This window comes from Thamnophis elegans, chromosome 4 (assembly GCF_009769535.1).
Source record: "Thamnophis elegans isolate rThaEle1 chromosome 4, rThaEle1.pri, whole genome shotgun sequence".
NCBI lineage: Eukaryota > Metazoa > Chordata > Lepidosauria > Squamata > Colubridae > Thamnophis > Thamnophis elegans.
In genome coordinates this window covers 118,474,969-118,487,915 of record NC_045544.1, presented here as the reverse complement: position 1 = coordinate 118,487,915, position 12,947 = coordinate 118,474,969, and the positions used below count along the sequence as shown (strand labels likewise).

Below are 12,947 nucleotides of genomic sequence, written 5' to 3'. Positions count from 1 at the left end.
CTGCTTCATCAAATGGGGAGCAGTCAATTTTCACTCGTTTCTCAGCTTCCTTTGTGCAAGCTGGATGGCTGTTTCCTTTTTTTTTTTTTACAGATTTAGAAAAGATTTTTTTTTTTTAAATCTGGAGCAGCCCGATTTTATCCTGACCATTTTCTGTTTTCTCTATGCATTTATGAGGGATTCAGAACCCAAACAATAACCAAGATGGTGTAACCAGAGGAAAAGTTTTGCAGAGCCGTGTGCTACTACGATGCTGGTTTTGTATCTAGGGATTGGATCTTATGTTAAACTGACTTCCCAGTTGGTATGGAGAGAATGCCTAAATTTGCACTCTCAATCTTCCACCCTCTTTTGACTGCTTTAATGCTTAATTGGCAAGTGGAAAGCTCTTTTGGCCTTTTTTCAGTGGCTGATGGGTTTGAAATCAAGGCAAAGAAAGCAAGAATTATCCCCAAATCTGAATGGTCAAAGGTCTAGGGCCCAAGTACAGCTAAAGGCCAGAATTATTTCTGACCCACAGAGAGAGAGAGAGCTGGTAAGAAAGTAATAGGAAGCTACATGGAGTGCTATCTATTTAAAAGCCCTTTCTCAGGATTTACCACTTTCAGAAAGACTGAGTATGTGCAGGTAAAAATTGCAGAGGGTGAGGAAACAAGGTTTTTGAGGATAAGACAGAGAATTCTTTATATCAGAAATTAAAAGCCTACATGTTGATTAATACGTAAAAAAAGTAGGCAGTTTTGAGAAATCTGATAAAAACACCACGGCCATTGAAGCAGTATTAAAGTAAATATTCTAGATAACGACCCATTTACAGGGTCTGCTTCATAGAAATAATTGACAGTTTTTAATATAATACCAGTCAATAGTAGGTTTATAGAGAAGTTTACATATAGAGATTAACACTTCTATAATTTAACAGGGTTTTACACCAGGGTTTACACCATAGCTTATACAGTTTTGTAAAAATACTTTGGCTTCAAATAATTTGAATGCTTCTGAGAAATACCATCTTCCTCTGCCATACAAGAAGTCTCTCGCTGGACAGTCATAATGGGTAGAACAATGTGGGTATTGCAAAATGTGGGTGTTTCATTTTCCCTGATGACTGGATTACAAAGCTCAGGAATTTAAAGTAATTCACCTATTCAGTATATATAGTCCAGAATCCAGGGCAACTTTGGGGGGGAGGGGGACAGTTTATAGTCTATGATATGAGGTATATCCTGCCTTTACCTTGGCAAACAGATTTTTGGAATGGTATACAAAGGTACTAATATTTTTGGAACTGCTCCACAAACTCTTCAGGAAACACAGACCGTTTAATACAGCTTGTTTGGCTGCAGGAAAAAAGAAGATGTCTTGTGCATTTACTAAGGATGCTCTTTCAGTCTTTTAGTTAAGACATTAACTAAGTATAGAAGGCCTATTTTTTTTTAAAAAAAGTTTCCTTGCTTTCTGAATGTCAAGCAAGCGGGACAATATTCTACAATTTGAGGGCCAGCCATAGAGGGAAACCTGCTTTTATTTTCTCTTTTTCATATTTGCATTTTTTTTTCTTTCAAACACGTATACTTTATTCTATTCAAAACTTCTAATAAAAGTAAAAAAAGACCTACTTTCTATTGTATGGCTTTCTGCAGGCAGAGACTGCATCTTAAACAGAACTTTCTTCAGAAGTCCTAAGAGTATACATATTTTGCATAATACAGTCCCTAGGATAACCCCACTGCCAAGCACGCAGGGTTTCTAAGTCATGTCCAACACTTTGAATTGGATCCAAACCAATGGTGGGCTGCAGGCGGTAGGTCCCTGAATGGGCGTACTGGAGCCTGCCTGGAGCACCGGATACCATTCCGGTACAGTGCTCCGGATGGGCCCACCTGCCCGCCCCGAGTTCCTTACCAGTCTTTTAAGTCTTTGGCGCTTCCGCACACACGTTCCGCTGAGCAGCTAGAGCGTCGCGGAGGCTCGCAGAAGCGGGTAAGACGCATGCACGCGCTGCACGTCTGTGTGTGCACCAGGGGTGGGTTCCTGCCAGTTCTAACCTCTTCTATAGAAGAGGTTCCACAAATCTATAGTGCCATTTAGAACCGGGTTTCAGCTCCCTTCCCCCACCGTCTGCACGTCATCAAGATGAAGAGCGAGAGGAGGAATTCTGGAAGTTGAAATCCAGAAGTCTTAAAGCTGTCAAGTTTGAACACCCTCAGGTTTTTTTCTCATGTCTAAATGTGTTTTTATTTTTCCATTTCATTTTTGTACAGTCACATATATACTGTGCATAACCGGGGCCATATAACATTAAACAATAACACAGCCATTCCTCTTGTCAACAATACCCCCTAAAATAGAAACCCAATGTACCTCTTCGACCCTCCATACACCCTTTCTTTCGCCCCCCTCCAACTTTCTATCTTCCCTCCATCATTCCCCTCTATCCTATTTCCCCTCCCCCTCTACCACTTGGGTTTTTTTTCTAAAGGGTTAGGGGTGCAAGGGTCTTGTAACTTGACAGCTTTAAGACTTGCGTGCTTCAAATGCCAGAGTTTCTGAGCCAACATTTTGGTTGCTAAGCAAGAGCGTTGTTAAGTGAGTTTCACCACATTTTACAAGTTGGCCAATGCCCACCCAGTCAAATGGCCGGCAAGCCACTCCCACAAAGCAGGCCACATCTACAGAAGGGATTCTAAAAAATTTGAAACCCACTACTGGTGTGCCCGCTGCGCGGGTCCATGTGGACAACGCCGGGCCGTTCCAACCGTACCAGTAGGAACGGGATTCCGGATCCCACCACTGATCCAAACCTGACTATCAATACAGAAATCACATTGGTATTTCTCCCAACAGCAGCCTGACTACTGTATTCTGCGCCAACTGTTGCCTCCAAAATGCTGTAATGGCAGCCCCATTTAGTTTACTGTTATACTTTCTAGTCCAAGAAATTAGATGAGATTCATTCAACCAAATACAGCTGAGTTGTTAATGGCTACAGATCTCTTGTTAAAAAAATCAGAATTTTTATGCTCTTAGGTAGAATACAGGGGTGAATGCTACCGGTTTGGACTGGTTCATCCGAACCAGTAGTAAAAATGCTACCGGTTCACCCGAACCAGTAGTTAAAAAAATGCTACCGGTTCGGGCGAACTGGTTTTCCGACAATTAGCTGTGATGATGATTTATATTAGCTAGAAAGCAGGATCTCCCCCCACTCACTGTTCGCTTACCTTTGCAGGAGTGCTCGGTAGCGGCTCCGGCCACTGATTCGACGCTCTGCGTACACGCACTCACATTGCTACCGAACTGGTAGCAAAGGTAAGTGGATTTCACCCCTGGTAGAATACGTCTGGATTCTGATGCCTGAGTCTTGAAAACAACTGTGAGTATTGTGCCCTTTGTCTGTTTGTGGAATTCCCAGAGGCCTTTGATTGCCAATGGCAGACACTGTGTAGTCTTAGGCCTGATCCAGCATGACTGATTTTAAACGACTAATCTCAGAGATGTTTCTGCTCACTCTTACCAACAATGTTGAACATGCACAATGGACATGTTTGGTGCTGCTGGAGCCAAGGGTCCACACACTGCCGATGGAAACTCGTGGGAACAGGTGATGATCCGTAGTTCCTGTAAAGTAGGAAAAGGCAATGGGATGGGAAGGCAGCGATCCGGATTCAAAGAAAGGAACACTCTTGATTTGGGTGGGTCAGTCTGCTGCTTCTTGTGGCGTATCTCACTGGAAAGGTCTGGTGGGAATGTGGTTAAATCTCTGAGCTTCAAACAAGTAATGAGGTTTAGGAATCAAAGTCTTGTGAACAACATGTCTCTGTCTCTCAAACCTCACTACTCATTTGAGGTTTCGTGTGTTTTTAATCTAGTCTATGGGTAAAAAAAATTATAAAATGATGATTTATAAAGACTAAAATAAGATGATAGAATGATTGGGAAGAATTAAAATAGGCATTAGTTCTTAGTTACAAAGGCTTTTTTGGACATTGCTCCTTCTCCTGTTCACAGATGGGACCAGACTGATCTCAATGGGGAGGAAAGGGTGGTCAGGGTGCTCCAACCAGCCTTAGAGCAAACATCTGCCCTTTTTCTACATGCATCATATCATCATAACTACCCAAAAGGGGACAGAACTTGAGAGTGCGATGCTGTTTTCATCATGTGAAAAATGCACTAAAATGCATTTTAGATTTATTTTCAAATTTATATAACCATCCATACAACAAAACATGACTCTGGGTAGAGTACAATTTTTTAAAAAAATAATAATAATTAGATGCAATACTAGAGCACTCCATAGTGCACACTAAGGGACTCTAGAACAGGGGTGTCAAACCCAAGGCCTGGGGGCCGGATCTGGTGTTGGGGATCACAGGTGCCCTTGACATGAATGATGTCGAACTGGCCACACCCACCCTGACCACATCCACCCGAGGCCTCCAAGGTCAACACAACCCTGATGCGGCCCTCAATGAAATCGAGTTTGACACCCTGCTCTAGAATATAGAATGCACCTGTAAAGAGCCATGTTTTTTTATCACTTCATCCACAGATTGGCTCGACTTGGTTTCACCTTGTTCTAAAAACAGGCATTCCTCTTCTCACTCACCATAATGGACTCTGAAGGGCCTGCTTATTTGATCTGGGAATCTACATGGGGACTCCCAAACCTGGCAGAAATGTATGCTTACCTGCCCCTCGCAAAATTCTTCCAAGCAGATTGCACATATGGGAGGAGAACTGCAGGTGCTAGCAGAGTCCGCCGTTGGCGCATACCGATGGGGGGTTTGATACCTCCGTATGGCCAGCCGGTTGATCGCTTGCATGGTCGTTTCCTGCACATTCGTCTGAGGGAAGGATGAGAAAATAGAGGGAGGGAATCTTCCAAGGCCTTGCCTCCTGCACAGCTGATATGGGCCACAACAGTCAGCATTTCCTTGCAGTTTTAATAGATGACCAAGTTAAAGGGGTTTGGGGCAACCTAGTTCTACCAAACCTCTCTTGCATAATACAGGATTTTTTTTAGGGAGCCATATCTTCCTACAGTGTGCTGCTATGGCAATGGCAACGCACCTATGAGAATTTCAGGAGAATCCTGACAACTCTTGTAGCAGCACAATGTATGGCAGATGTGGTTGGGAAGATGCAGACAAAAAACTCAACACTTTGATCTTTGATCTGCTGCTGGGAAGCTCGGCTGAGTCAGACTAGGAAGAGAATCTAGCTTTCCTTGTACAGTAAATGACTATTGCAGAGTTGCTGGGAGATGGATGGGATATAACTTTATAAATAAACAGCTAAACTCACTAGGCAGCTACTTTTCAAAATCCCCATAAACCCTTCCATAAATCTCTTTATTATATCAAATCAAAATGTAATTGTGTCCATCTGTACCAAAAGCCTGATATTGCTAAAGCGACCTGCTGCTTAGAGCCTCCAGAAAGGGAATGAGTTTACAAGTTTAAGTACAATATTAAATAAAGTACAGCTAGTCCTCACTTACAACTGTTCACTGAGTGACTCTTCGAGGTTACAACGGTAATGAAAAAAGTGACATGACCATTTTTCACAGTTATGACCATTTCAGCATCCCCACATGATTTACATTTGAATGTCTGACAACTGACTCACATTTATGATGGTTGCAGCGACCCAGAGTCAAAGGGTCCCTTTTGTGACCTTCTGACAAGCAATGGGCAAACCAGATTCACTTAACAACTGTGTTTACTAATTTAACACCTGCAGGAGTTCACTTAATTAATGTGGCAAGAAAATTCGTAAAATGCGGCAAAAAATCACTTAACAAATTTATCACTTGGCACCATATATTTGGGGCTCAATGGTGATCATAAGTCTGTACTATTTAGGTTTGGAGTGATATACCGTAATACCCAGTCCTTGTGCTTTGCAAATTTTTGGTGCCATTGTAAAATATGTGTCTGACATCCAAAACCTATAGTTCAAATTCCATAGGGTCTTAAGTTGCATACATTTTAATGGCTCACCAGGAAATATTAAGTAAAATATTAATCATGTTATCCGAGAGAGAAACATTTTCTGGAAGGATTGAGAACACTTGAATATCAATGGAGGAAGGTAACGGTAAAAGTTCCCTTGAACATATGTGCTAGTTGTTCCTGACTCTAGGGGGCGGTGCTCAACTCCGTTTCAAAGCTGAAGAGCCAGTGCTGTCCTGAAGATGTCTCTGTGATCATGGTCATCACCATGACTGGTCATCACCATGACTAAACACTAAAGGTGCACGGAACATTGTTACCTTCCCACGAAAGGTGGTCCCTATTTTTTCACTTTCAAACTGCTAGGTTGGCAGAAGCTGGGACAAGTAACGGGAGCTCACTCCGTTACGTGGCACTAGGCTGCCAACTTTCTGATCGACAAGCTCAGCTTCTTAGCCATTGAGCCACCGCGTCACAATCAGATGGAGTACTACTAAACAATTCTTACCTGATTTCTGCTTGGCTGACAACGAGTGCGAACGAAGAGATTACAACAATGACCAGTACAGTACTCACAACGGTGAGCAGTATCCAAACATCATAATCTGGCTGTTGGGAGACGCAAGAGATTAGAGGTCTGCCATTCATTCCAATAGGCAACCTCATATTATGCCAAAACAAATCGAATAGTGTGGTGATTAAGTATCAATTCAAATCTCTATACAACCATGGCATTCACTGGTTTATATTACATTATCCTATAATTTAGTCAACAATTTGATTAAACCAATATAATTTATCTGAGCAGGAATCAAAACAATATCATGGTAACATGCAGGACAAAAGTAAGAGACATAAATATTGCTTAATGCAAAAGAAGTAAAGGAGAAAAGGTTAGATTAAGCTAGAATAACTCGAAATTCCACGTTAGAATATTAAGTTTCAGATGGTGATGATTAGGCAGAAAATAACAGAAATATGTAGAAATATCAAATATGGGATATGTATAACCAACATAAAAACAATACTTAAATTCCAGATACAGGAAAAGCTACCTGGGAAGGAGATAGTAGATAAAGGGGATTAAGGCTAGAAATATGAGGGATATAAGTGGAGAGGAGAAAGGATAAAGAAGGAGAAATCTGAGTACAAAAGGAACAAATAAGGAAATAGGAATGAAAGCTATTAAGGGCAAATCCTACTTCCAATCAACAGATTTACTATAGGGGGAAAAAATCTGATAATATTATAGCTAACAAGGAATGCAATAAAAGCTCACATATTAACAAAGAAAAGGACTATTAAGATAGGACTGAGTGGTTCTCCAGGGTAAGAAGCTTGAAAGCTAGACTGATAGGCGTCTAAGATGAAAGACATCTAAGACAACAAATGCAAAGAACAGGACATGAGGCAAAAAGATGATTGCAGCAGGTCTGCAACAAATGTTATTGAGCCAGACTGGGAAGGTGGAATTATTACATAAAGTGAAGGAATCGAGGTTTAGGGCTCTAGCTCACCTGAAAGTGCGAAGAAAATTAAGAGGAATTAAAACAAAAGAACCATTTTGTGCTCTTTCATTGCTGATGCAGCAGCAAGGGGAAAAAATCACCACAACTGGGACTGAAAAAAATGTATGATGATAAACAGGTAGTTCTCAACTTACAACAGTTCATTCAGTGCCTGCTTGAAGTTACAACAGCACTGAAAACGTGACTTACGACCATCTGTCACACGACCGTTGCAGCCTCCCCATTTATGTTTGGATGCTTGGCAACTGGTTTCATATTTATGACGGTTGCATGGCGGGATCATCTTTTGCAACATTCTGACAAAAAAAACTCAATGGGGAAGCCAGATTCACTTAACAACTGTGTTACTCATTTAACAAATACCGTCATTCACTTATGTGACAAGAAAGAAGTAAAATGGGACAAAACTCATAGTTGACATATTTCTCACTTAGGAACATAAATTCTGGTTTCAATTATGATCGTAAGCTGAGGGCTACCCACATGTATATCACAGAAGTGAGTACACCCCTCATATTTGTAAATATTTAAGGATATCTTTTCATGTGGCAACATTAATGAAATGACATTAGGCCTACAATTTAGAGTAGTGAGTATACAGCTTGTATAACAATGTAAATGTGCTATTCCTCAAAATAACACAATACACAGCCATTAATGTCTAAACTGCTGGCAAGATATCCTTAAATATTACAAAATGTGAGGAGGTACACTCACTCCTGTGATATACTACAAAAATACTGAGATGTGAGTATTTGACAATAAACTGATTAAGAAAAAACCTAACTAGCATTTCAAGAAAAAGAGCAAGAAACATTTATATTGCTATTTTGCTTCAAAAGTAAATAGCCAAGCAGAGAATAAAGGCATTAAAGAAATGGTTTGAGGAAAATCCAGGACCATTGGCCAAAGAACCAAATAATAGCTGAAAGCAACAGGTAAAAAAGGAGGAAGAATGGATCAAACTCTTTTACAAGGCAAATCTGCACCATGATAGGATTAGTGGCATCTTTTGAGGACTTTGAGGTGAAAACAAAAAAATAGCTTAAGTTGGGAATAACCAAGGTACAGGTAAAGGAAGATAGTAGGTAAATAAAATGAACAGAAACCTCCTTAGAGCAGCTAAATTTAACCAAGGCATGAAGAAAGGATGAATAGAAAAATATGAAAATCAGCACCATAATATCACAAATATGCCTTAGTTACATTTCTCCAGTCAGCAGTTTCTTACATCTAAGATGGCCTGGAGCGGGATTGGTGTTATAGTCAAACACCATGAGAAATGTTGTCCTAGGCCAGGGGTATCAAATTCAATTTCATTGAGGGCCACATCAGGGTTGTGTTTGACCTCAGGGAGCCAGGGGTGAGCATGGCCAGGGTGGGTGTAGCCAGCTTTGACATCACTCGATGGCTCCGTTTTTTGGCTGCACAGGATCCAATTTTGGCCATGATGGCCTCCTGTAGCCCTCTGCCAGTGAAAAAGGAGCCTGGGTGGGCCACACATGGCCTCCCCAAGCTCTGTTTTTGTTGGCAAACGGCTGCAGAAGGCCATCGTGGCCAAAAACGGAGCTCAAGAGGGCTGCACAGAGGCAACGTGGGCAGTCCTTCATGGTTTCCAGGGCGGTCCTGTGGGTCAGATCTAAGCACCCATGGGACAGATGCGGCCCACGGCCTTGAGTTGAACACCCTTGTCCTAGGCTAAAGAGGAGACCAAAAATGCAGCAGAGCTAAAACCATGGCTAATTGCTGTAATTGTCTATGATAAATGGAGAAAACTGTGGCTAGTCAAGTATAGGTACGCAATCAATATTACTGTGATAATGACTTCAGATTTTCAATAAGGATCTAGAGAAGAAAAAACTTATTTACCCAAGCTGGCATTTCCTTCACCTCAATCTTCACATGGGCTTCACGGTTATTGTTCACCACTCTCATGAGAAGTTCAGCATTGTGGCCCCAGATCAGACCAACAGGATGACTCAGCTCTTGAGGCTTCCTCAACTGTGGACAGATGGAATATGAATCAAGCTCTCTGGACCATTCTACAAAACACTCACTTGGCTTTTGGGGGAAAACCTGGAAATCATTTCTTAGCATGTTTCAGCAAAGATTGGATTCAAGTCTCATCTCTACTGGGAAGAAGGCTATCTTAAACATCTCATTGAGTCATATGGTATTGCCCAGAAAGCTGTTTGCTTAGCAGTCAGTTTAGTGATAAGAAGGCAATCTAATGACCAGGTGAGGACCATCAAGCTGCCTTCAAATCCAAACGGTACTCCTTTCTGATTTAGCTAGTGATACACTGAGTTTGTTTAATAAATTTATAAGGCCACCCATCTAGCCAATGAAACTCCCGGCAGCAAACATAAATGCAAAATATCAACAGTTGTAACAAACACACCCACACCCCAGGTCACATTTCCTCATTAATATCTTAGGATATCCATCCTATACATCGACACTGGAGCTTCAGAACTAACAGCCTGGCCCGAATGCCTGAAGGAAGAGTTAGTCAGGTTAGGGGTCATCCATATTTAGGGCAAAGATGTTTCCATATGGCAGGAACCATGACAGAGAAGACATGCTTCCTAGGACCCACCAGGTGAAATTACCTCACTGAGGGGACCAGGAACCATGCCCATTCTACTAGATTTAGTGGCTCAGGCAAAACCGGTTGGGGAGAGGTGGTCTCCCAATTACTCTGGCCCCATGCTATGCATCACATTAAAAAAGATAACTAGCCTGTTGAAGTGCAACCGAAATCCTGCTGGAGTCACTGCAGAGCACATAGCTATGCACTGTGTGGGAGTATCATGGTGCATGCAATTCTGCCCATGCCGCTGCCATTCTGGGCCAACTGGTGCTTCTAAATACTTCTGAAGACAGCTCCATGAAGAATGTGTCGCAACAATCCATGTGTGAGGTGATTAATATGACAATGAGAAGCGCCTCCAATCCAGGAATGGGTGCAACCAGTTGTGGGATTCAGCCGGTTCGCACCACTTCGGGAGAGCAGTTGTTAACTTTCTGAGCAGTTTGGTGAACTGTTGTTGGAAGAAATCATTAGGGCAGAGAACCAGTGGTTAAATTATTGGAATCCCACCACTGTGTGCAAGTGGTGCACAAGAACTTTTTGTGTGAAAGCCCTCCTGGCCATAGGTGCCATCTGCTCCTTAAGTCTAAGCTGCAAGTCCTTGAAGACCCCGAGATTGCAAATCAACCCTGATTGAGGAAATGTAACCCCATTCAGAGTTAGCAGTGGAAAGCTGCCAGGTATGGGGAGCTCTAGAACACACAGCCGCTCAGGGTTGTCAAGGTGGAAATGAAGCTGGCTCTTCCCCATTCAGACCTACATAGCCTCCAGGCCTTGGGAAAACGCAAGCGCTTCAACAGCACCATTTGGACAGCCTGAGGCACAGATGGCACAACTGAGTGGCATCAGCCTACTGATGAAACTCCACCCTATGCCAAAACCATATGCAGTGCTTTCATATAGACATGAATAGGACCAGGGAGCGAGTCAAGCCCTGTGGCAGCTGAAAGACAGGTGACCCTAAGGCTGGACCTTTCCCTCCTACCAACCCCAACTGGAATTGGGGGGAAGCAGAATCATTATTACAGGGCCTTCTACCTCCCAGGATATCACAACCGATGGTATCAAAAGCTACTGAAAGATCAAGAAGCGCCAATGTGGACACATTACCCCCATCCCAAGCCTTCCAGAGGCCAGCTGCAAACATGTTCAATTCCATCTCAGTGCTATATATAGCTTGAACCCCAACTTCAATGAGTCCAGTTCCTCTAAAACTTCCTCCAAAGACATTTGAAGCTGTATCTCTACTACCTCCTCAACAACCTTGATTGGAAGTTGGCCAGAGTTTGTAAGAAGATAGGCAGCTGCTGGTACACAAATATTTTAAACGAATAAACAAACCTTCATCTGTAATGTTTAGAGATTTGATGAAGATTGTCCAGTACAGCTGGTTACAGTGATGCTCTCTTAACGAGCAGACTACTACCTCTTTTAAGGCAGGTGGAACCATTGCCTCTGACAAGGAGATATTGACCATCGCTTGAACACATTACATGTCAATCTCTTAGGAGGCTTTAACCAGCCAGGAGGGGCCATGGATCTAACACACAGATAGCATTCCAGGGATCCTGTCCATTTCTTTGGAAGTAATTGGATCAAACTCAGGCCCGATAACTGGACAGCACAACTGAAAGCAGGACAACTTCAAGCAGATTCAAGCAACTTTATCCATCAGATACTGAATGTAATTCTTACAATGAACCTGCAAAGGATCCCCAACTCCACCTTATCCAAAAAGGATCAAATCACTTAAAAACAGGGTTGCTGGTCAGTAATCTGCAGGCACAATAAAGATGAAGAAATAAGCACATTTCACCCACCCATCCCATTGCCATAAGGCACTCCTTATCTGTGTTCAGTCTTGCTATAAATAGCAAGACTGAATACAAAGCTAAAGATAAAGCTTTCCGTTTTCCTGCACGTATTAATTCTAAAACATGGGTGTTTTTTTGGCCATACCGACCATTGCAATCATTCTTAGTGGAAGTTTCTATCTTTCTATCCCAGTATGAATTAGGGAGACAAGAACAAAAGCAAGTATCATCACAAAATATGTGGATTTAAGATTGTATTTGCTGGTGCAAATATTCAGTCTTCCAAGCTACAAGACAGGGGAAGGAGTTGGACCAGATAATTTCAAAAATCTCTTAAACACTATGATTCTATGACTTAAGGCATTCTCTTCATGGGCCAGGGATGAGATGAAGACAATGTAATCAGGACAATAAAAAGATATTACCATGACATGTTTGTGCCATGTTTTACTCCAAGCAGAGAATAGGTCCTTAGAGACTCGGAAAAAGCAATCAGAAGCCGTACTATTGCTGTGTGCCACCCAGTGCCCTTATAAATTTGATAAATAATTAAATCTGATTAGCTTCACTGTAAAGGCAGGCTATTACTTTTTTGAACAGGATTGCAAAATGTCCTTGCTTATCAACAATTTAGGTCATTTTTAGCTCCGAGATTAGAAGACACATTAAAATCTACACCATCAATGAGGTACCAAAAGAAATCCCTGATTTCTAGTATTCAATGTTAGTGGTGAAATAAAATGAAACAATATTTGTGGATGTGGTGTGATGGAATTAGATTCCAAAGAGTACTTGGGTCACATCCATTATCACTTAAAAAATACTCAAGCATTGCTTAGCTCCACTTTTCCATGTTTCATTATGGCGGAATGCCATGCCTAACATTAGGAAATATGAGGCTACCTGGTCATGATAGGAAAATCTGTATATATCACATGAAAGGGCAGCTACAATATTTTTGTTTTTACAGGTCACCTGACACAGGAGGAAAGGGAGTCAGTCATCTAAAGGCCGAAATAAGGGAATATTAACAGTGCTGTCTTTCTCCCCC

The 12,947-nt window shown here is 41.8% G+C and overlaps 1 protein-coding gene across 1 annotated transcript in view; it reads right to left on the bottom strand.

The window, feature by feature from the left end:
• The window catches only part of RNF43 (ring finger protein 43), a 51,098-nt gene that overhangs the window by 8,436 nt on the left and 29,715 nt on the right, over nt 1-12,947 (bottom strand). Inside the window, 7 exon segments of the mRNA XM_032216106.1 lie at nt 1,237-1,340; nt 3,518-3,590; nt 3,592-3,621; nt 4,695-4,850; nt 6,469-6,503; nt 6,506-6,569; nt 9,359-9,490. Of these exon segments, the coding sequence (XP_032071997.1) occupies nt 1,237-1,340; nt 3,518-3,590; nt 3,592-3,621; nt 4,695-4,850; nt 6,469-6,503; nt 6,506-6,569; nt 9,359-9,490 (594 nt within the window).